General features: G+C 36.7%; 3 protein-coding genes across 5 annotated transcripts; 2 read left to right on the top strand and 1 right to left on the bottom strand.

The window, feature by feature from the left end:
* Window positions 1–694: 694 nt before the first annotated feature.
* On the top strand, window positions 695–7,290 carry LOC143737258 (receptor-interacting serine/threonine-protein kinase 2). 2 transcript variants are annotated; one of them, XM_077228423.1, is made up of 11 exons: window positions 695–982; window positions 1,383–1,542; window positions 1,910–2,059; window positions 2,156–2,292; window positions 2,385–2,434; window positions 2,537–2,677; window positions 2,757–2,842; window positions 3,674–3,760; window positions 4,261–4,411; window positions 4,522–4,695; window positions 6,203–7,290. In XM_077228423.1, the coding sequence occupies exons 1-11, from the start codon at window positions 840–842 to the stop codon at window positions 6,505–6,507; spliced, it is 1,584 nt and encodes a 527-aa protein (XP_077084538.1). In that variant the 5' UTR covers window positions 695–839; the 3' UTR covers window positions 6,508–7,290. The 2 variants fall into 2 exon arrangements, with proteins under 2 accessions (XP_077084538.1, XP_077084537.1); XM_077228422.1 differs by having other exon boundaries at window positions 719–982; window positions 3,674–3,736; window positions 4,255–4,411.
* A 1,111-nt stretch (window positions 7,291–8,401) lies between these two features.
* On the top strand, window positions 8,402–19,551 carry slc7a6 (solute carrier family 7 member 6). Of its 2 annotated transcripts, XM_077228419.1 has the most exons (10): window positions 8,402–8,505; window positions 11,294–11,840; window positions 12,361–12,486; window positions 13,338–13,482; window positions 13,595–13,718; window positions 13,791–13,894; window positions 16,321–16,417; window positions 16,709–16,858; window positions 17,858–18,041; window positions 18,418–19,551. In XM_077228419.1, the coding sequence occupies exons 2-10, from the start codon at window positions 11,354–11,356 to the stop codon at window positions 18,483–18,485; spliced, it is 1,485 nt and encodes a 494-aa protein (XP_077084534.1). In that variant the 5' UTR covers window positions 8,402–8,505; window positions 11,294–11,353; the 3' UTR covers window positions 18,486–19,551. The 2 variants fall into 2 exon arrangements, with proteins under 2 accessions (XP_077084534.1, XP_077084535.1); XM_077228420.1 differs by lacking the exon at window positions 8,402–8,505 and having other exon boundaries at window positions 11,273–11,840.
* Window positions 19,552–19,594: 43 nt separating this feature from the next.
* Window positions 19,595–24,083, bottom strand: slc7a6os (solute carrier family 7 member 6 opposite strand). Its single transcript, XM_077228421.1, has 5 exons — window positions 23,750–24,083; window positions 22,929–23,243; window positions 21,790–21,996; window positions 21,445–21,577; window positions 19,595–20,093 (listed from the first exon to the last, which is right to left on the bottom strand). Exons 1-5 carry the CDS (start codon window positions 23,942–23,944, stop codon window positions 19,960–19,962), a joined length of 984 nt encoding a protein of 327 aa, XP_077084536.1. The 5' UTR covers window positions 23,945–24,083; the 3' UTR covers window positions 19,595–19,959.
* Between the last annotated feature and the right edge of the window lie 98 nt (window positions 24,084–24,181).

The following is a 24,181-nucleotide window of genomic DNA, read 5'->3' as shown; positions in this document are numbered from 1 at the left end:
TCATGGGAACTTCAATTTTTGTGATATCAACTTCAAATTATGAACACAACTTGGTTAGATATATGGCTTTGATTTTATAGTAATTTTATAGTAAAAAATATTTTGTAAAATACATATTTTATAAAAAAGAAAAACATAAAGTACAGTATATTTGATTTACTGTAAGTTTAAACTTCCATAACTTTTTCATACTTTCATTTTTTTGAAGTGCTTTCACTTCAACAATAATCTGCTGACTGTTTTCTTTAAAACAAGACCAAACTTAGGTCTATATTCCAAAGCATTCTTGAATTACAATCATTTAAGTTTCTAGTTTAATCCCTTTTTTATACCCTAAACAGGCAAGGTAACTCAGGAGTTACATACATTTCAAAACGTGCTAAATAACAACATGAACAATTTAAGACAATGTTAACAATTAATGTTAGCAGTAGGCTATTCTCTTTTTTTTTGCCTAGCCTAAAACGGGGCGCGGCAATTTTAAACTTGAATGTGCGAGACTAAAGTATAGCTATTTCTGCTGTGAAATAGTATAAACTACTAATACATATGAATACTAAAAAAAGAAAAAAATAGAAATGCGTTCCTGAAGTTGTTTTTCACGGCTACGTGACTGTTAAAAATAGCGGGGGATTTCTTTGAACTCAGCCAATAAGACACGACATAAACAAGTGACGTCATGGGCACGCGATCTGGGGCCGGGCTCTCGATTCCTTTCATTTTCTGAAGACTATAGATCTTTTCTATCCATGACAGCAAATGGCAGCAAATGAATCTAGTCGAACAGTCCTAGTCTCCTCAGCATTCCAGCAGAGTTGAAACTGACTGGGTCCAGAGGAATGGCTCAGGTCAGTCATCTGCAGATGATTGATGAGAAGGACTTGCGAGACGTAGTTTTGGTCAGAACGAGTGTAGGTGCGTGTTTGCGAGGACATTTCGGAAGGACAGGACGCAAAGTGACTGTCAAGTTAATCAAGGATAGGTAAAGTGCATTTTCAGTCATCATACCTGTGGCAGATCATTTTCAACCACATTTATTTGTTGTGCTTTGCATAGTAAATATAGGTCTACCTATATTATACCAATATACCTATGTTATATAGTAACCTATATAAACAAATATTTATTAAAATATATGATTTAAGTCGTAATAAATTAAGAGTTACTAATACAGCATATGAACTAATTTTGATAATTACTGTTAATATGAATACATATTAAAACAAAATGCTATTAAATATTGATATGCTTTGTGTAGCAGCTTACATGGTATTTCCCAAGAAATGGAAAACAAAACTTAAACGCTTTGTGTCTGTGTGTTTGTGTGTGTGTGTGTGTGTGTGTGTGTGTGTGTGTGTGTGTGTGTGTGTTTGTGGTATCAGTAAATGGATTGACAGGTTAAAGAAAGTAGGAATGTTGGGCCAGGTGTGCACTGAGCAAGTACTGGTCCCGTTGGGTGTGTACACAAGTTCAGCTCACTCTCTAGTGGGGTTGGTGTGGGACTGGATGGCTGAAGGATCTCTAGATTCCACACTGCATGATGTAAGCGCTTACTTCAACTTCATTTAAAAGATAATTTTAGTCACAGACAGGTGTGTATACCTCTAAAAAAAGTCTGTTGTCTGAACCAGGAAGTGTGAAAATTTGTTTTTGAATTGTGAAGGTGTGTTTATGTTCCTGATAGTGAGAGAGTGGAAATCCCCTGGGCAGGGAACTGTAACTGTAGCCTACTAAAAATAGTGCCAACAAACAGAAGTTTTATAGAGCAATAGCATTCCAATACAATACATTAGCATTATAGTAGCTGTTGCATCATCATCAATGATATAATTCTTATGGTTAGGAAATGTGCATTCTACCAGGCTTATTTCATAAAACTGCAAGTGATCATTTTTTTTGCTTTCTTAAGGCAAATCTGTACCCAGAGCTTTCAATGGCTCTTTGTCTTCGGATCCTGTTGGATGTTGCTGAAGGTTTAGCTCATATCCATGCCATTCCGCTTCCTCATGGAGCCCTGAAAGCTACTAATGTTCTTCTCGACCAACAGTACCATGCCAAAGTATTGCCATAGTCCAAAGTTCCTTAAAATAAAAATAAAAATGTGTGCATATGCTTTACTATTTTTCTTACTTTTATAATATTTGTGTCATTGTAGTTGTGTGACTGGGGTCAAGAGATAGACATACACTTGACCACTTCTAATGGCCATGGGCCATGTGTCAGAGATCTAGCCTATATGTCACCTGAAGTCTTACAAGGTGCTGTTCCTTCTGTGGAAGCAGATATATATAGGTGAGGTGCATTATTTTGAAAATCTAGAGTGTTTCAGCTGTATGTTAGAGTTGAATTGTTGTGTTCATTTAAGCGTTGTAATGATTCAACAGTTTTGGGGTTCTGCTGTGGGAAACACTGAATAGAAAGCGTCCATGTGAAGGTATTATGTCATCTCTTAAATGCATCTTTTCTTATTCTGGGAGAAGGATTTTTCAGTTATTCATTGACCTGAAACATTTCCTTTAAATTTGTTTTCATACAGTTATTGATCAGCTTCAGACCAAATTAGAGCTTGGTTTAGCGGTTGACCTGCTGCCCCTAATGACCCCTCAAAACCATGCTCTTACCCAGCTCATCATCAGATGCTTGAAGAGTGAACCTCAAAAACGCCCATCGGCTGAGGGTTAGTTACAGCTTTTTTTATGGAGCTTAGAGGTGTTAATTAAAATCTGCTCATCACTTATTATTTTCTGCTCATACAGAGTGTGCAGTGGTTCTAAGGACAGCTTTGGCAGCATTTGATCCTCAGACATTCACTGAAGATGTTCTTCATCTTAAAAAATGCAAGGTACTTGTTTAATAATTAATAAGCTTAATAATAGCTCTAAATACTTTTATATAGCGGGTTCCAAAAGTCCACATTACAAACAGATTTCTTTTTTCATTGTAGTCTGGAAATAAGTTTAAAGTCGGCATGAGACTGAGATCTGCTTTTCTTCCCTATTGTGATGTATAACTAAGTAAAACAGCTTTTCATACAAGAAAAAATTGTAGGTGAGGACTTGATTTTGTCCATCAGGAATTGATTTGATGTTTGCCGTTTGCTAATAGGGATTACTAGAAGGGAAGTTATTGTTTTAGATTAAAGATTATAAAGGCACATGAATTAAAAATAATAATGATGTGCACGGATAAATAGGTTATAATAAACACTGCAATATTCTATAAAAAATATGAATTATCCGTTTTAATTCCATGGTGACTTAAAGGAGATATTTAAAACAAAGAAAACTCATTAAGATTTCCTGGTCACTAATCCAATAAGCAAATTGTATAAACATTATATACTCTTTCTAAATGGTCAGATGTTATTGATTCCATTGAAGCACAAGATGCTCTTTCATTCTCAAATGCTATGCTGGAGATCATCAGGTTTTACAAACTGAATACTAAAACATTCTAAAATTTTCTAATCAACTTTTCACCCAATTGTTATGCAGAAGTATTCAGTAATAAGCATTTTCACTAGTAGTCTGAGATTTGTGAACCCCACATTGTGTTAAATATTATATTATATTGTTTAAATTCAAATTTATTTTAATACAGATGTGAAGAATTTGACCGATTGTGTATTTATTAGGTGGTAATGATTATTTGTGGCCTGTGTCTGTTTCACCAGGAGAGGAGGCTACAGAGCTGTAAAATGCGCTCGTCCTGGGAGTTGCCTATTGAACTACATAACCTCGAGGAAAGACAACTGCTAAAGGTTTTACTTGATTTGGTGTAGAACTGTTCTCTCTTTTTAAAATTAGAATGTGGGATTGTTGAGCAGGTACTCAGTTATATTTGCTATATTTTGTAATGTGCGTGTTCATTATAAATTATGTGCAAATATAAAACTTCTTACAGCAATGGCCATATGCAGGATATTAAAAAAACAGAGGTTCATAAACTTGCTTGGGGTGTTCGGTTCCCCCTGGGAAAAAAAGGTTAATGTAAAATAGCATTTGGGTTTGAAATTACAAAATTTAATAGATAAATCTTTGATTTGGGCATCTCTGTCATTTTGACATTTACTTGCGCTGTTACACTGCTTATCAGCATAAATGAGAAAGTTGGTTATCTTTGCGTTGTAGAACCTTTTTGCTGCACCAAAGTACCGTTATTGTCCGGCAGTTATTTTATGACTTTTATTACACACCTCTGGGATCTCAATGGTTGGTACGGCCATGCTTTTGACCGTTGAATGTCTTTTACCACCAACAGGACAATAGTTGCAGAGGTCCCACAAAAAAATGGACCTCCAAAGTGATTCCACAGAATGAAACTCTGCCAGTTGTCTCTGCACTAAACTCAAAAGGAAAGTCCTCTCCACCATTGCCAACAAGAGATTTTCCTCAGAATGGATGCTTTAGGGGTAAGTGACCACTCATTTAATAGTATTTTGGATACATTTTCTCACTTTATTAGTGTAAATTGTCTTATAATTACATTTTCCTGTATCATGTCTTGCTCATGTCTTCATAGATACTGGAAAAAGTTCAGTCGAGTCCAGTAACTCCTGCAGTTATCATGGTCTCATTCAGATTACTGGGCATTGTAGAATTTCCCATAGACAGAGTCCCACATCTTTAAGGTCCCCATGTGTTTCCTCCTCAACGCTGTTTCAGAGCACCCCACAACACAACGCTGGCAACCAGGGTAAGCAATTAGTTCTGTCTCCAAAATATCCTAACAGTCATTTTGTTTGAATCTCTCTAATTCCCTCCATTCCTGTCCTGCACATTTCCAACATATGAGTTTGGACCACAAACATAAACATGCCAGTGTTGCATACTTTAATCCATCTGGAAAAAGCTCTGCTCTCTGTCAGTCTCAATTGCCTGATGTATTTTAGCTAAATAAATCTGTCGGAGCTTTGTGGACATATTGTGCACATACTGTTGGCATAACTACCTGGACAGAGCAACTGTATCAGTTCTTGTTTGTGTTGTGCCTTTACATGTGCGCAGTAAGCAGTTCTGTGAGACTGTGCTCGCTCACTTCCTGAATGACCGCCCCACTAATGCCTTATCTGTGTCCAGTGTGTTTCCTCTCCAGAGGGTTTTTGTTTTTCTCAGAATTAGTCTTGTTTTGTTCATTTAAATGTAAGTAGTACAGAAGGTTTCGTCGCAGTGAAGTAACTGGTTAAGAGTAAAGGCAATTTAAAAAATACAATACCGTTCAAAGGTTTGGGTTTGGTAAGATTTTTAAAATGTTTTTGAAATAAGTTTCAGAAAGGCTGCATTTATTTAATCAGAAATGCAATAAATACCGTAATATTATGAAATATTATTACAATTTAAACTAAATGTTTCCTATTTCAAGATATTTAAAAATGGGATTTATTCCCGTGATGGCAAAGCTGAATTTTCAGCATCATTACTCCAGTCTTCAGTGTCACATGATCCTTCAGAAATCATTCTAATATGTTGATTTGATGAAACATTTCTTATTATTATCACAGTAAAAAACAGTTGTGCTGATTAATATTTTTTGTGGAACCTTTAATACCTTTTTTAATTTCATGTGTATTTGATGAATTTAAAATATTTTTCTAACATTATAAATGTCTTTAATGTCACTTTTTGATCAATTTAATGCACCCATGCTTAATAGAAGCATTCATTTTAATATATTTAGTGTATCTTTTATTTGGGTAGAGGAGAACCGGTCCCCCGACTGAACCTGATTTCTCCCAAGGTTTTTTCTCCATTTCTCCCCCGATGGAGTTTGGGTTCTTTGCCACTGTCGCCTTTGGCTTTCTTAGTTGGAGACACGTAATATTCAGCAATATTATTGATTTGACTGCTCTCACGCTATTGGATAGGAACTGAACTGAGCTGGATGATGACATCATTGTTTTCTCCAGAGCTGCTTTATGAAATGAACTGATTTAATCTGAATAATGACTGTTTGCTATTGTCTTTTTTGATTTGCATTACAGCAGAATTGAATTCTGTTTGCATCATTGAATCGTTATTTTCCTGTTTATCACTGTAAAGCTGCTTTGAAACAATATGTATTGTATAAAGAGCTATATAAATAAAATTGACTTGATTTGTTTGCGAAGGATGTTCATTCTTGCTAAATGTGCAATATTCTTGCAGAATTTAAAAGATTCATGAAAACACTATTGACTATACTCTTATGCTTCCTCTTTCTCTAGTTAAATGTGAACTGTCTATGGGAAGGAGCTGTTGCCGGCTTCTGCAAGAGAGACGAGAGGCCATTGTTCGCTGCATGACTGAAGGACGACTCAACAACCTACTTGACGTGTTACGTGCTAGACATGCTGTGACCCGTGAGACGTATGAGATCATCACTGCGGCCTTGACCTTAACCGCACGCACACGCTGTTTGCTTGATCTCTGTGCCTGTCTTGGCGAAAATGTTGCTATCTTGGTGGCAACAACTTTAGGTTTAGTATCCACTGAAAATACTCAAACCGCCCAGAGTTGGCAGTCTGGTTGAATTTGATCAAAAATGCCTTTACATTAGTGTTGTAATTCAGTAACTGCACACAAAACATGATCTTGATATTAGATATGTTTGCCAGTATAATTTGTCATGAATATGTTGAGATTATTATTGTGTTCTTATTTAGACAAGTCTGTAAGAGATAAAGAGAGGTCAGATCCTCTGGAAGGGAATGCTGCCATGCAGTTTTATTCTTTTTAATCAAAAAAATCATCAAATTAACACCCAATGTAAAGGGTAATAATGATCTCATTGTTTCCCAGTTTACAAACTGAAGGGATTATTCAAATGACTTTGAACATTATCATGTTCTGATGAATGGGCAATTACAGATTTGATAACATTCCTTTGAAGAGAAAAAAAATAATCAACAGCGCAAAAACAAGATTATTTTCAAAGGAACTTTTGTGAAAGGTAAGGCTATTTTCCTTAATCATTCTTAACTCCTTAATAACTTTCACTCTCAGTCGTAAAATTGAAACGGTTGTTTCAGCCTAATATATCATATTCTTTTGATAGACTCATCAAATATTTTACATTTCTTTCTATAACCACATTTATCTTGAGTTTGTGTGTATGTGCTACACATTTCCAAGGTTGCGTGTTTTTGATGTCAGACTTAAATTTGTGCATGTTGCACAACAGACGCAGTAGTTTCTGATTGAAATGTATCTTGCAACAAGACATTATTTTTTTAAAGCATTTAATAGTATTTGTTGGTGCTCTATTCTTGTATAAAGCAAGAATATGAATAAAGAATTCATGTTTGGAAAAACAGATGTGGTATAAGAAATGTCATTAAATGTTCACACTCTTTTGTGATCTGTTGTGTCTTTACCACAGTTTAACAGTATGTGTCCCCTTCAGCATTTCACATGAACTCATATGTTAGATCCACTTCTTGGAGAACAGTTATTACTTGGTATTACTCATGTCAATACCATGCCACATTTCTCCTCACAGACTATCTAATTGCATGGATGGTCTTTACGCTGAAGGGCATGAATGGACCTTGCTATAGGGGCCTTTACAAACACTATGAGATGTGAAATGTCTTTGACATGAAATTTCAAGCTGCTCCAACAGATGTGACATACTACTTTTTTCTGTTTTTAATTATTAGAATGATTATGAACAATGAATGCTACATGCTCATAAAATAAACTAAATGGAGCGTTTGTATTGCTATTGTATTACAACATACTTTTTTCACACCCCATGGCAATTTAAAATTAAGTAGTGAAGGTAAAATGTGATTAAAAGTAATGGTAACCATTCACAGGACCTAAAATACTCATTCCCTTATACAAATATGCTTACGGTATATACATTATACATTACAAATACACTACCATTCAAAAGTGTGTGTGTAAAAAGTGACAGTAAAGGCATTTAAAATATGAAAATATTTCTATTTCAAATTAATTATGTCCCATTGAAGTTTTTATTCATCAAAGAATCCTGAAAAAAATATCTCGGTTTCCAGAAAAATGTTATGTAGCACAACTGTTTTCAACATCGATAATAATAAGAAATTTTACTGCAGCACCAAATCAGTAGAAAATGTTTTCAGCATATTAGGATGAATTCTTGATAAATGTCGATATAATTTATAATCTATAATAATATAAAGAAAATCATGTGTTTATTCTTTTATATCCTTATGCAAAACCTTATTTTCTCACTTTAAAGCAAATCGGATATTAAATGTATCAGGTGTGAAACAGCGTTAATCAAAAACCCCTTAAACGCATACACAAGAAAACATTACTTTTAAATGGTTCGCTTTTGGCTGCATGACAGCACCTGAATGGGCTTGCTGACAAGCTGGGTTGATCTGATTTGCAACTCACCCACGTGACATCAATTTTACCGGTATCACGTGACTATCTTTGGCAGCTTGCCCATGGTGTAACTGCTGTAGTTAAAGATGCTGCTGTGTCTGCTAATGTCACCAGTTAGACAAAGACGATAAAGAAAGGACACGACAAGGTAAGAACATATTTGTGTTTTTAACTTTACGCTTAAAGAATGAGAAGGACTGAAAAGGTTATGTTAAATCGGTTAATCGGGTTGTGTTAAATGTTAAACAATACCGTTTAAATTCCATTTGACTCATTTCTCCTTAACGCCCGAATTTAATTAATGTTTTCAAAATGTTCAATGCAAGGCGCAGAGGGGAATATCTGCGTTCAAATGACGCAGTGGTCGTGTCTCATATTCTGCTGACCTCTACTTTAGAAAAACAGGATGTAGCGTCTCATCTCATCGATTATTAAATGATTTTACAGTTAACGTTACATTTATTCAAGCCATTCACTATGATGACATTTACTTTCTGAACAAATGATTTATAAGTGCTGTATTAATTATCCCACCACTCCAAAATCTTACCCACAGCAGAGAGTCAGACTGCATTACAACGTTTAAAACGCTTGTATGGTTGTTTTGTTGAACAGCTGATTTGCTTGAGGGGGTTTAAACTCAACGCTAAAGTCTCGTCATACGTCGTAATGCTTCAAGTTTCAGAAACCTGTTTGTTTATTTATTTATTTTGTGTGTTAGCTGATGACATGTTATGTAATATCTTATTTTGTATAGAGCCCTATCTTTTTTCTTTTTTAACGCGACATTGCAGTGGGTTGCCAAATACTAACTTGTTTTTATCGCGGGGTGCCAAGTTGTTGTTGTTTTTAAGTGATTTTTAAAACCATCGTTTGTTTATGTGCTGCCAAAATTAGCAATTTCTTGAGAATATTGTGTAAATTAAAAGTTATTATGACAATTACTGGTTTCTGAATAAACAAAACGGCTGAAATAACACTAAAACCAGCCTAGACTGGTTGTCTGGTCTTCGCTGGTTTTAGCTAGTCTCCCATCTTGACCATCTAAGACCAGCCTGGTCAACAGGGGGAAAAAAAGTGTCCAAAACCAGGCTGGTTGGCTGTTTATACTTATAGCTGTTTTTTTTCAGCAGGGTAGGCCTACCACTTCAAAAAATGCTTAAAATTAATAACAAACAAGGTGGACCTTATTTGCAATATTTAATTAGACATGAAAATGAAAATGAGACTGTGAGGGATGGACATATACAGTACAGTCCGTTTTCTGAGCGTTAATCATTTAGCTGATGCAACATGGAAATGCGTCTTTCCAAAACATTTTCCAAAAGATAGAACAACAACACATATTCAAACACACACTTACAGTATTTATACTTCCATTTAAATATTTACCTGTGAGGTTTAAACATATTATCTTGTGCTTATCAGTCTGTACAAGTAGATAAGCGCACATAAAGAAGAAAACATCAAGAGCATCAATCAAAAGCAAGACAGGTTTCCACAGCTTGGCTCATTCAAAGTCAAATCTAAAATGATGTCATTGAGTTTCCAAGACAACGACAGTGGACTGCCCTTTACCACTGTAAACTGATGTGTCATGAGTGCAGATGTTTTTGTTAATTTTCCAGTTCAGAGAAAACTCTTCTAGTATGGGAAACAAGCCCCCGGGAAGGAAAACTCTCTGGGGAGAGTATGGGAAAAATTTAATAAGTGCTTGTTTATCAATTGCATGCTACCATTACATAATAATTAAAAGTGATATGCTCTCAGTTTGAAAGACAAGCAAGGGCACACTTTTTGTTTTCAAACACACTTAGTGTAATGTCTGTTTTACAAGGATAAATGTTGATGTACGTGGTTCAAGCCAAATAATCAAAGGAATGTGCTATCAGCTCTCCACAGTAGGAGAGGTGACAGCTGGGGACATCATGTGCTTAATCATTTATAAAGAGTCAACAAACAGTCAGGAATAAACATGTGATTTCCCTCATTTAGAAACCCATATAGACCCCGATTAAACTGACACGTTAACATGTACATATCACAATAATTTTTCAGCTTCTGATTGGGAGATGGGTTGTGAAATGTTTGAAGGAAGAAATACTTTCTTGTTTACGTAATATCAGTGATTGCAATCTTCACACTAGCTTTACGTCAATTAGCTACAGTACATTTTGCACGTATGTAATATATTAACATAAAGTGCCTATACTGACTTCACACCATCGCTAGACATTAGAGACCGGATGTGACTTTTTAATTATGTGTGGGTTATTGCTTTGATACCTAATGTTTTTTTTTTTTTTTTTTTTTTAAACACACCTCACCTCTAACATGTCTTCAAAACTCTTATGACCACCTTTCTTCAGTGGAACACAAAATAATATATTTTGAAGAATGTTTCTTTGGAGAACTGTTTTTATACATTGAGAGTTAGTAGGGTCCAAAACAACACGAAGCCCATTGCATTTATTTTATTTATAGTATTTAAAAAAGGCCTTTATTTGTATATTTTCAGTTTAATTTTATTTGAAGTTTTAGTGATTTTTGACATGTGCTTTTATCATTTTTGTTAGTTTTTTTAATATTTAATATTGTATAATTGTGTAATATTGTGTAATAAACTTGTTTCAGTTGATTTGTCAGGCAACATTTCCAATTTTAAGTAAATACTAAAAACAAATTAAGTTATTTCACCTTTATTTCAATTACAGAATTTATTTTTAATAGTTTAAACTTTAAGTTAACAATAGCTACACTTCCTCATTTACTTTCATTGTATGGACAGAAAAATGAAGAAAAAAAAATTCAAAATATCTTCTTTTGTGTTCCACAGAAGAAAGTCATGCAGGTTTGGAATGACATTTGGGTGAGCAAACGGTGACAGAATGTTCCTTATATAACTTTTTTCTGGTTTGTCTTCTCTGTCAAATTAGATAAGGCCGACGAGGGCCGCTTCTATCTCCGCGCACCAACACGTACGTCTGTGGAACAGGATGGAGATCGACAATGAATCAAGAAAACTGAACAGCCAGTCTGAGGGTCCTGCAACACTTTCAAAACCCAAAGAGAGCATGCAGCTCAAAAAGGAAATCTCTCTCCTGAACGGCATCAGCCTCATCGTGGGGAACATGATTGGCTCAGGCATATTTGTGTCGCCAAAGGGTGTTCTCATCTACAGCGCCTCATACGGACTGTCTCTGGTTATCTGGGCCATCGGTGGCATCTTTTCAGTGGTAGGTGCTCTCTGTTATGCCGAGTTGGGCACAACAATCACCAAATCTGGCGCCAGCTACGCCTACATCCTGGAGTCTTTTGGAGGCTTCATAGCGTTCATACGTCTGTGGACATCACTGCTCATCATCGAACCCACGAGTCAGGCTGTTATCGCCATCACCTTTGCCAACTACTTGGTTCAGCCGCTCTTCCCCACCTGCGAGCCGCCGTATTCTGCTTCTCGACTTATTGCTGCAGCCTGTATCTGTGAGTAAGGTGCACATACCGTACTATTGCTCTGCACCCTTGTTTTTCACATTCTTTAACTTTTTTAATGTCTTTTTCACGATACTGTTCTCTCTTCCTCTCTCTGTTTTCTCACCCTGAGATCTGATAAGCTAGTGAGACCCATTAAGGTCTTACTTTAAAAATGTCATGGGGCAGTTAATGAATAACTTGTTTTTGAGTTCATGGAGCCCGTTCTTCTGGTTCTGTGGTGCCTCTCCTCTTACACCCGTTTCACTTGGATACCTTCAGGAGCCTCATTAGACATGCCGTTCTAAATGAAAGAAACATTACTGTTGCCATGAATACCACCAAACTTGTTTTACTTCCCACTAATCTATTCAAGTTGTAATAATAGTTTAATTGCTGACCTATCAGTTGGCTTTAGGGAGCAACCATTGTTGTCATTCATTGTGCGCTGAATTCAGTTTACTTTTCAGAGTAATTATGTCAACGTTTATTTATTCTTATGCTAACATGCTTACTATTCATGATGTTTCAGGCCTGCTGACCTTTATTAATTCTGCTTATGTCAAGTGGGGTACCAGGGTGCAGGATGTCTTCACTTACGCCAAAGTGCTGGCCCTTATTGTCATTATTATCACTGGGATAGTGAAAATGTGCCAAGGTAAAAAAAATGACACTACACAATCAGCAATCTTATAAAGATGTTTTACTTGTTCATGTCTGAGCCAGATGTTGCTCTCTTGTGAATCAGCTTAAAGGGATAGTGCAGCAACAAAAAATGTTTACCCTCATGTCCAAACCTGTATGACTTTATTTCTTCTGCAGAACATACAAAAAAGATATTGAAAATGTCTCTCTTTTTTTTCTTCCATTCATACAATGGAAATCAGTGGTAATCAAAACTGTTTGGTTACCAGCATTCTTCAAAATACTGTATTTTGTTTTCTGTAGAAGAAAGAAAGGCACAGTTATGAATAGTAGAGTGAGTAAATGATGACGACTTTTTTTTGTTTGTTTGTTTATTTAACAGAAACAGTAAACACTAATAAGCATTACTGTAAATGCGGCAGAGTTCGTCTAACGCAGGGGTGTCCAATCCTGCTCCTGGAGGGCCACTGTCCTGCAAAGTTTAACTCCAACCCTAATTAAACACAGCTGAACCAGCTAATTAAGTTCTTACTAGGCATACTATAAATTTCCAGGCAGGTGTGTTGAGGAAAGTTGGAGCTCAGCTCTGCAGGACAGGACTCCAGGACTGTGTTTGGACTTTCATCTGTAGTCCCTGGACAGAATGTTGAAGTCACCCTAAAAACAAATACAAAATGTAAAGTAAAAATTATTAAAATCATGTTATAAACATGCAAAAGCATACAGTATGCACAGTACTTTATATTTGATAAATAAATCCAAATAAAACTATAAGAGCAAAACCGCAATACAAAGTGTTCTAATACATGTTAATCTTGAAGATCCGCTAAACTTTTCAGTACTTTCGCAATGTTTCCCACACAGGTTTCACAATGAACTTTGAGGATTCTTTTCAAGGCTCGTCCCGTGACCCAGGAGATATCGCTCTGGCATTGTACTCGGCTCTTTTCTCGTACTCGGGCTGGGACACTCTTAACTTTGTCACAGAAGAGATTAAGAACCCTGAAAGGTACTTCTTTGCGACAGACTTGACCCTTAGTTCCTGTTCCTGTTGTGAACATACAGCATGAAAAAATAGGTATTGATAAGATAGCTAACACTTGTGTTCATGTGTGTCTCAGGAACCTTCCCCTCTCCATTGCAATCTCCATGCCGATCGTTACGATCATCTACATCCTCACAAACGTGGCTTACTACGCTGTGCTCGACATGAGTGCCATCCTTGCCAGTGATGCTGTTGCTGTGGTGAGTTCAGAGACCTCTGTGTTGTCATAATATTTGTATTGTCTATAATCTAACAGCTAATATTTCCCACAGACGTTTGCAGACCACACCCTGGGAGTGATGAGTTGGACCATCCCCATTGCGGTTGCTTTATCCTGTTACGGAGGTCTTAATGCTTCCATCATTGCTGCATCTAGGTCAGTCTAAAGCTTGATTTCAAAGATGGTCTTATTATTGGGAGATACAAGGGTCCATGGCTTAACCATTGGAAAAAACTCAAAGGGGACATAACGCACACCGTTTCTGCCAATCTCAGGTTAATCTTGAGTACCTATAGAGTAGTGTTGCATCCATCCTTCATATCTCCAAAAAGTCTTTAGTTTTATCAGATTTATGAAAGACAGATACGCTGTACCAATTCTTTCCGAAAACAGCCGAGCTCCTGGAGGCGAGGCGTGCCGCGGGCGGAGCTAAAGAATCACGCACAATAGCTTACATCATCACATTATCCCTGGATAACTTATGATTTTCTATATGTTCGTGTTGTTAACATTATATGCAGTTACACGCCGATTGCCAACAAAATAGACATTTGATGTTACCTACCGCCTGAAATTCCGACTCATGTCCGGGATATTTTAGCGCTGGAACCACTTCACCTTTCAGTTTCAAACGATCTGCAAATCCAGCGTTGAACTGGGCCTTGTTTATGGAACATTTGTCACCGAAATGCGAACAAACACACTTGCACAACTCTGTTGCTGCCCCGGATAAACTAACTGCATCTACTGTTCCTATAACACTGGGTTCTTTGGGAAGCTGAACAAGGTTATCTTTTTTCCTTACAACCACAACACACTGATTTCGTGGTCTAAAAACAAAACGACAGCGTAACCCTAACGAAGCACGTTGATAGGCGATGCTCTTGCTCTCGCTCTGATTGATGTGTGCATGGCACGTGCTCTTCCAGGAGAAGTTCCAATAAAAGGAATTCGCCCTTTATGACGTCATACAGTGCCTTACCCGAAAAAAACTTTCCGAAATTTATACAAATCCTGAAGGAGTGTATTTAGCACAGAAATATATACGTCATACGTCCAACTAATTTTTTAGAACTCTTTAACAGTGATCTAACTCTTTAACAGTGTAAATAAGTCAGAATGCATGAAATAGCATTACCATTAGACATCCCCTTTAACCGCTAACTTGGATGAAGTGTGCCTTGTTTGCGACAGTCAATCAATGTTTGCGGATACCATAGAAATGAATGAGAAGTGCAGTTAAATGAATCATAACTATTGTCCGTGACTTCTCTTAAAAAATAAAAATAATGTTTAAGAGTCGAAAATTAGCCCATGGGCTGTCGATTCATTAAATAATTTATTTCCTTACAAAAGCGGTTTACTCAGCGTAGTGAAGCATATCCTCCATTGACATCCATAAAAAAACGGCCTTTTGTCTTCTCCTCTGTATACCACAGCGTTTGCAGGTGTTATGCTTTTTTTCAGCTAAGGTTGCAGGGTTGCCTTCAAGTGGCTTTGTTGATTATTTAAGTATAGAATTTAACTTAAAGGGCTAATTCACCCAAAAATTAAAATTCTGTCGTCATTTGTTGTATTTCTCCATTCTATGGAAGTTAATGGGTTCCATCAACTTTTTGGTTACCAATATTCTTCAAAATATCTCCTTTTGTGTTCAGCAGAGGAAAGAAACTCATATATATTTGGAACAACTTGAGGGTGAGTAAATGATGACAGAATTTTCATTTTTGGGTGAACTAGCCTTTTAAGTCCATTCTATTTTTATAAGTCTAAAGAGACTGATTGGGAGCTGTGTTGGTGTTATCTGTTTTGAAAATGCTCCTGTACAATTGCAGTGGCTTTATAGTTTTATTGTTCCACTTGAACCTTTATTTTGTTCTTCAAGTTTATTCTTGATGACTGGTGTTAACCTCAAGGAGGAGGAACAGAGCTTAGTTCAGCTCCTGTGGTTTTTATAGAAAGCTATTTAATTGCTCACACCATCTGGAGCAGCTTTCTGGTAGTGACTGTGTGGGGGGCCTACCACTATTCCATGTGTAAGATGATAAGATCTGAGGAGTGTTGAGAAAATATATGCAGTGTTGATGGGAATTCAGATGCTTTAGGAACCCAGTTTCATGTATGATGTATTAGCATGAAATCTTCAAATAAAATAGATTTTGCTTTTAGGTCTTTAATGTGCGAGCATATTAGTATGAAGATAGTTTTCTTGCAAAATGAAAATTATGCTTTTTTTTGTGCAATTATGCATTTGGTTTGCCTAATTGGTTTACTTTCTCAGCACTTTAAGTGCAGTGCGTTTTCACTATCACTATAAGATGGCATTATTGTTTTTATATTTTTCTGTTTTCATTTGAATTTTAGTGCTTTTGTTGTGTTTGTCACTTTCAGTTTAAAAAAAAAATGTCTATAGTTTTTTATTTCAGTTGTAGTTATTTTAGACATCAAGTTAATCTAAATTCAAAATGAGAAATGTTGCTGAAATAAATTTTTTTTTGGGTGTTTTATATTTTAATTTAAGTTCACCCTTATTGGGTGCATTTGAGATACATTTGAATGAAGCAAGTCTCTTGCTGCTGCAGGTTGTTCTTCGTGGGAGCTCGAGAAGGTCATCTTCCAGATGCTTTGTCCATGATTCATGTGCAGAGATTCACACCAGTTCCTGCACTGCTATTTAACGCAAGTACATTTCAGTTACACTTGTAACGCCTTATGCATCTTAACATTCTCTCTTTATCAGAGAGAGTTTTTCTGTGACTCTGTGTTTTATCTGACATTGCGTGTGTTTTTTTCTTCTATTTTTAAGTATTTAAAATTATATATTTTAAATATAAGTTTTTAAACTTTCTATTACTACATTTAGTTCTTCAAATGTAAGTGTTATTGTAGCATCTCACAGTCTAGGATGTTTGAGGTTTTCTGTCTCCATCTAGTGGATCAAGTAACTAAGGTTGTGCTTTCTGTCTGCAGTGTGCCATGGCTCTGATCTACCTTGCAGTGGAGGATGTTTTCCAGCTGATTAACTATTACAGCTTCAGTTACTGGTTTTTCGTTGGCCTGTCTATCGCCGGGCAGATCTACCTTCGCTGGAAGGAGCCAGACAGGCCCCGACCACTGAAGGTGAGGTAGTAGAGACTGTACAGATGAAATGTTAGCACCTTCATAACTTAACAATAACATGAAGAAGTGTGTGATCTGTCATTGTGCACACATAAACCTGTTACAAACAACTATAGCCAACTATTATATGCACTATATTCAAAAGCTTGGGGTTAGGAAGATTTATTTTAAATACTTATATTTAGCATTAATACTTTAAATCAGCAAGGGCACATCAAATTGGTCAAGTGACAGTAAAGATAGTGTAATGTTACAAATAAAATCCCAAAAATATATCATGGCTTCCACCAAAATATACTAAGCAGCACATCTGTTTTCAACATTGATAATAACAAATGTTACTGCAGAACCAAATCAGCATATTAGAATGATTTCTGAAGGATCAGGTGACTGAAGACTGGTGTAATGATGCTGAAATTTCAGCTTTGCCATCACAGAAATAAATTACATTTTAAAATATATTCAAATAGAAAACGGCTATTTTAAATTGTTTTTCTGTTTTTACTTACTTTAAAAAAAATGCAGCCTTTGTGAGCAATAAGAGACTTTTACACTTTATTTTAAGGTGCCATTGTTACAGAGTAATTATATATTTAAGTACAGTGTAATATTAATTAACTACATGTACTTACTATAGGGTTAGGGTAGGATTAGGATTTGGTTGAGGGTTAATTGCATGTAATTAGGCATAATTTACTGTTATTACTATGGTAATTACATGTAACATATGTAACAAGAACACTGCAAAATAAAGTGTTACCGAGACTTCTTTCAAAAATATTTTAAAATCGTAAAAATTTTAAATCTTTAAAAATGACCCCAAACTTTTTTCAATTTATGTGTAAAAACAGGTTAGTTAGGACTGGTTCAGAAACTTAAATGGAATTACTGTTGTTTAAAAAGGGGAAGATAGAAATCGGGTGCAATTTGAAATGGGACATTGAGTGTGAAATAAAATGTTGTTTTTCTCTCTTCTCTTCCATGTTTGTGTGCGATCAGTTGAGTCTCCTGTATCCCATCATCTTCTGCATGTGTGTTGTGTTCCTAGTGGCTGTGCCACTCTATTCTGACACACTCAACTCACTCATTGGAATTGCTATTGCCCTCTCTGGAGTTCCTGTTTACTTCTTGGGTATCTATCTTCCTGAGTCTAAGCGCCCACCCATCATCACTAAATTACTAAGTAAGTACCACATACTTCAGCACTAACACTTTTATTTGTTTACAAATTTAGAGCCAAAATGACAGTGGCAGTAATTGTATATAAAGTTGGAATGAAACTTTCTTTCCCTATTGTGACGTATATTCGAGTGAAACGACTTCTGTGATATTTCTGTGATCTCATGTGAGTGACAGGTTGTCCCGCCCTCACGTCCAAAAAACACAATAAGAAAAAGAGATGTTGTAAGAGGGTGAAAAGTTATTTGATTAAAAAATACAAGGGCACATAAAAAATAAAATGATGTGCACAAATAAATAATTTATAATAAATATACAAATATTATTGATTTGTTAATTTAGATTTCATGGGAACTTTAACATGTGTCTCCCTTACACAGATGCCGTCACCCGTTTCACCCAGTTCACATGCTTTTGTGTGCTCACCGAGATGGACATCGCTGATTAGAACACTTGCACTCCTCTGACCCACAAACCCACTGGTTCAGGAAGAGGAAACCAATATCTGGAGATAAGGGAAAAATATCTTTCACACTTTAAGACAGAGATGCACTCCTAATGTCACTGATTTTTATTTTAAGGTGTCGGTTAAGGTCACGGTGCACTGCAGTATTAGGAATACGACCTTATGAACCATATGGCATGAAAATTAAGGCCATTTTAAAGCACGCTCATGATGCAAACACTATCTGTATTCCTGAATTAGATTATTTATGTTTATGTAACATTTTCCACCCTGTTTATCTAACATGCTTTTATTTTAGAATCTAGTGTTTACAATTTGTCAATTAATTTATACAACTTTTTTAAGCAAGAGATTGTATTTTCATCTTCCTCTTTGTGATTTACTTTAGCACAAATGTGTCAGTTCTTTTATATATTTTTTTTGTGTGTTTTCGGAGTTGGCCAGAGGTCAGTCCTGTATAATTGCCCACATGCCTTAACTGGTTTTTAGGGGGAAGGTGATTGTACACAGTTGAACGTTCAAATCTGCTGCTATGCTGCTGTACATGTAATGAAGCATCACATTCACTTGTAGAAGAGGCAAGGTAAGAATAAAGATGAAGAGTACATCAGATGTGCTGGAAACATTTGTCGACTCAATCTAGGAATGTTTAAGTACATCTGTTCCAAGTTTGGATATTAATTATCTGTATTTCTCAAATTCTGTTAACTTCAAATGGTATTCCAGATTTAAACTAAAAAAACAACAAATGTTTCAATGAATTAATTTTCTCCATTTACAATACTAAGTGTCATGAGTTTCTGTAAAATCAGCTTTAAATGTCCATCCGCCAAACAAGCAATACTTTTTTTTTTTTTTACTGGTGAAAATCCCAGTTAACTCAGGATACAAGTCCAGAAGTAATTGAAACCGGTTATTCTGATAAGGTTTGCCTTGTAGCGTGACGCACTGAAACCACACTTTTAAACTGTTTGTTATTTGCCTTAATGTACAGGTGTTTCTATTAATTTATTTCAAAGGGTATCAATAAAAACGTTTTTCTACCAGACATGAACTGTTTGAATAAATTAAATAATTCAAGAGATTTTCAGTTTAATTCTGAAGTCTTTATTTTTTTTATACACATCTACATATTTACAGGTATGTTGTTTTTCACCCCTTTGGATATGGGGAACTTACAAACACTACACACATAACTGACAACACAAAGCACCCCACACTTACACAAACTCAAATAATCACCATTTTCTCCTCATACTATCTTCACATCAAACAATCGCAAAATATTGCAAATAGTAAATCACTCATCTCACTAACGCGCAAGTCAAAGCAACCCACACAAGTACAGGCACATGGGCTACCACATACATTCACTTTTGACAAAAGAACATACAGCTTCACTCAACACACGTCAGTAAAAATGGCCTCTCATGCTTGTTACAACACACGGAGGCTCTCAGTCAGAATCGTTATACTCCCGTTCCTCCTCATCAACATCCTTATCTTTGTCATTCTCCAACTCCTGCATCACGTCCTGCCGGTAGCATTCCCAGTTCCTCCTGCTATACGAGTGCTCTTCACTCCAAAAACCTGGACCGAAAAATACATTCAATATATTATGATATGCCATTTGATAAAGTAGTTTGGGTTCATTTTTTTGTTTGTTTAAACTTTAGTTTAAAGGGTTAGTTCGCCCATTTAAGACATGAAGTTGTATGGAATCCTTACCAGCACTATAGTGCATACATACTGACCCACTCTGTAGTTACCTCCCTGGTCAGAGTTCTGGCCGCTGGAAGTTTTTCAAGAAAGTACTCCCGGTTGGTTTCCGGGGCCTCAAAACTGTGCGTTTTTACGTGAAAAAATTATTTGCGTTTCAAAGCTTGATTGATTTAACACACAAAAAACACGCCGGTCAAAATTCATACCTCAGTTTTAATCGGCACTATTTTCTTTCCATTTCTATCAATCCGCGCTGCTGTCAACGTCAACAGTGCGCACGTTCCGATCAGCTGTTCCATAGTGTTTACACAATCGATTACGAAACGACGTAAAAAGTAGAAAATGAACGATGGTGCGAACTTGTAAATTTCCAGGCTGTGACCACAAGAATGTGCCGGGATCACTGTTCAGATTCCATCGTTTTCCTGTTTCGGATATAGCTACGAGACAGCTTTGGCTGGTTGCCATCGGCTACTCTGCGGGAGCTAAAATATCCAGAATCAAGGATTATCGTGTGTGCAGTGCTCACCATTTGTCGTTCATCCTGGCTCTTGCTACAGCTGTGGGCCCAGCATCAACTTGGACAACTTAATCTCTGTCCTCTCGCTCTCTCTCTTCCTGTTCTATCTCCATCTGTTCAAGTTCGGCATCGGTATACTCCGGTTCATAAAGGTATCCCTTTGGCGTTATGCTAAAATTACTTTCATCCTCATCTGTTCCGTCTGACATTGTGCTAAAATTGGTTTCATCATCAGAAGTTTCGCAGTCAGACATGTTGTCAGCGAGTCGCGCTATCAACAGCTGATCGGAACGTGCGCACTGTTGACGTTGACAGCAGCGCGGATTGATAGAAATGGAAAGAAAATAGTGCCGATTAAAACTGAGGTATGAATTTTGACCGGCGTGTTTGTGTGTTAAATTAATCAAGCTTTGAAACGCAAATAATTTTTTCACGTAAAAATGCACAGTTTTGAGGCCCTGGAAACTAACCGGGAGTACTTTCTTGAAAAACTTCCAGCGGCCAGAACTCTGACCAGGGAGGTGACTACAGAGTGGGTCAGTGTGTATGCACTATAGTGCTGGTAAGGATTCCATACAACATGTCTTAAAATGGGCGAACTAACCCTTTAAGCTCTTCTTAATTGCATAATATCTAGGGATAGATTAGCTTTTAAAAAGATTCAGAAATGAAGCAAATATAATAGCTTGGGTGTATGACCTCCATATCGCTCCTCTGCATCACTGTCACCCTCACTGCTCTCATCTGGGTAGTCATTTCTCCAGTTGGTTTCAGCGTTCTCATCATCTTCATCTTCATACACCTCTTCCTCCCAGGCCACTACATCAGGGACCTGTGTATTCAAAGAGAAAAAAGACAAATGAGTTTGTGAAAAGATAAAATAGATCTTCAACTTTAAATAACACCTAATAAATTAAAGCTGAATAGTAATATTAAAAAAATTTAATAAAAATCAACAATGTATATAAAAATAAAAGTTAATCTAAAATATGAATAAAAACTCCAATAGTATATAGATAATACTAAAGTAACACTGCAACGAACCAGCTCTCCCTCTTGTGCGTACGGTCTGACAGACAGAATGTCTTGGATCCAGCCTGGTGTGGCCGTCTCTTGGTAATACAAGTCGTACACATAATCATCCTCTTTCTCTCGATGTTCAATACCGAGTCCAACTCCTGACACACTCAGCTTCTCACGAATCATCTTCACAGAGTTACACAGGATTGTCTCTGGGTCAGACACAACAGTCTGAGGAAAAAGAAAGTTTCAACTTTTAGTCATTTTAATAAGAGGATAAAAAGTCATACGCTTCTGCTTAATTGCTTTTTTAGACCAGTGTAAATTGTGAATGCATATTTCTTCACAAACTGAATTGATAAAACTTCTGAATTTTTTTTAAATTAACGAGTTAAAAGAAATGGAAGGTAAAAGAAAAGGTAGCCAAAACGTATTTTCAATGAGGTTTAAAAAGTATTTAAAGGATTAGTTCACCCAAAAATTTAAATTCTGTCAACGTTGACCCTCATGTTGTTTCAAATCCATAAAACCTTCATTCAACACAAATGAAAATCTTTTTAATAAAATCGGAGCAATTTCTGTCTCTTCATAGACAGCTACGCAACTGACACTTCAAAAAGTTCATAGAGAAATTCATATCCAATCTGTTCATCATATAAAGTGATCGTGTCTCTTCAGAAAATTTGGACTAAACCACTAGATTCATATGGATTAGTTTCACGATCCCTTTATTAACTTTTTGAAGCGTCAAAATGGTAGTTGCATAGCGGTCAAAGAACAGCACAGAACTGGCTCAGATTTTATTAAAAATATCTTCATTTGTGTTCTGAAGATGAACGAAAGTCTTACGCGTTTGGAATGACAAGAGGACAAGTAAATTATGACAATTTTCTTTTTTGGGTGAACTAACCCTTTAAGATGGATATTGCATGAAGTTGGCTGAGAAAATGCAAAGACTAAGTTTTTTTTTTTTATTTGCTACTTATTATTATTATAAGTAAATGTTGAAAATACCAATTCATAAACAAGTAGGTGTTCAAACTTCAAATCCAAATAAAAAGAAAATATTAATAAGAATGAGGGGTTCCTAAACTACATTTGTTTGGATTTTGTACATTTTTTTCTATTGGCAGAAACTGATGAATAAAATCTTCTGGCTTTACCTTGCCAGGCACCTTGACATCACCATCCTCATGCACAATATCAAACACTTGCACTTCTCCCAAAGCCAGGTTGTCACGGTTCTCTGTCTGGCTGTCATCGTTCTCCTCTCCTCCTCTTGCAGGTGTAGGCTCTGTTGGCAGTCCGGCCCTGTGGCTGGACAGGATCCGGTACCGTTCCTCTCGCCTGGTGCTCCATTTGACACTGCGCAGATCACCAATGATCCTCTGAGAGCTTCCTTGTGATGGCCGCAAGGCATGATGGGCCAGACGTGGACGTGCCAGAGCTTCACGGACATGTGGTTGTACCGGAGCATCCTATAAAAATAATTGAGATATATATATATATATATATTAACAATAGCCAAAAATATTGAAACGGACAAGAATTGTGATTATATAGATTTAACCGCAGCAATCATTTCCATTTGACAATTATTCTGAACCTAAGTCTAGACTTAATTTCATACTTTCTATCAATCCACCCTTTTATCCATCAATGGATCTATCAATCAAGCCATCCATGGTCTACAATGGGTAACATCAAGCATAAACACGTGTAATCTCACTATTTCATGCAAGCACATTTTTCATTTTGTTAAGGAATTATACTGTACAAGTAGACGGTTAAAGAACATCTGCACAAACCTCAAATGTAACAATCAAGGTAAAAACACAAAGATTTTTGACACGCGCATTGACTTGTGCGAAGACAAGTCATGACGTGTTTACGTCATCAATGATCACCAAAAACAATACAATCTCACAGAGAGCACTAGATTTCGTTTCTCCTGACGGCACAGCAGCTACCGTTAAGTCATTACCTGTGACACCACGGTGGCTACTAGTTTGAACACAGAGTTCTCTATCTTAGGCTCCTGAGGTTCTGGTTCACTTTCATCGCTAGGTTGAGCCGCCGTGGCCTCCGGACGGATCCGCTTACAGGCCAGCAGCAGCGCGTCCGCTGGATCAGTACCTCTCTTCCTCTTCACCCGTAGAATGGTCGTGCTCGGATCCATTTCGGTAAAGACACGTCTGTTGTGTCACCACGGAGAGCTTTCAGATGGCAGACAAACAAATACACGAGCCAGCCAGTGACAACAACAACCTGCGCTGTAGCCTGCCTTTCTTCCTTTTCACTCGTTTTTTCTCGTTTGGTGGTTTTATTGACCATCAAATTGAGGAACAGTAGCGCCACGCTGCGGCGTGGAGTTTCTTAAGGTATTATGTCCCCATATTGTTGCAATTAACCGCCT

The sequence above is a fragment of the Siphateles boraxobius genome, unplaced genomic scaffold, assembly GCF_051911475.1.
Source record: "Siphateles boraxobius isolate OS27281-9 unplaced genomic scaffold, OSU_SipBor_1 130, whole genome shotgun sequence".
NCBI lineage: Eukaryota > Metazoa > Chordata > Actinopteri > Cypriniformes > Leuciscidae > Siphateles > Siphateles boraxobius.
The sequence above is the reverse complement of the archived record's forward strand: the minus strand, read 5'-3'. Positions and strand labels throughout refer to the sequence as shown.

Bases quoted from the DNA above. Each gene is read 5' to 3' on its own strand.
- LOC143737258 (XM_077228423.1), top strand. From the start codon at position 840: ATGGCTCAGGTCAGTCATCTGCAGATGATTGATGAGAAGGACTTGCGA. The intron at 2,678-2,756 runs GTTAGTTACAGC...CTGCTCATACAG, and splicing joins AAAACGCCCATCGGCTGAGG to AGTGTGCAGTGGTTCTAAGG. The intron at 2,843-3,673 runs GTACTTGTTTAA...CTGTTTCACCAG, and splicing joins TTCATCTTAAAAAATGCAAG to GAGAGGAGGCTACAGAGCTG.
- slc7a6 (XM_077228419.1), top strand. From the start codon at position 11,354: ATGGAGATCGACAATGAATCAAGAAAACTGAACAGCCAGTCTGAGGGT. The intron at 13,895-16,320 runs GTCAGTCTAAAG...TTGCTGCTGCAG, and splicing joins TCCATCATTGCTGCATCTAG to GTTGTTCTTCGTGGGAGCTC. The intron at 18,042-18,417 runs GTAAGTACCACA...TCCCTTACACAG, and splicing joins CATCATCACTAAATTACTAA to ATGCCGTCACCCGTTTCACC.
- slc7a6os (XM_077228421.1), bottom strand. From the start codon at position 23,944: ATGGATCCGAGCACGACCATTCTACGGGTGAAGAGGAAGAGAGGTACT. The intron at 23,244-23,749 runs GTAATGACTTAA...TTATTTTTATAG, and splicing joins TAGCCACCGTGGTGTCACAG to GATGCTCCGGTACAACCACA. The intron at 21,578-21,789 runs GTTCGTTGCAGT...TTGAATACACAG, and splicing joins ACGCACAAGAGGGAGAGCTG to GTCCCTGATGTAGTGGCCTG.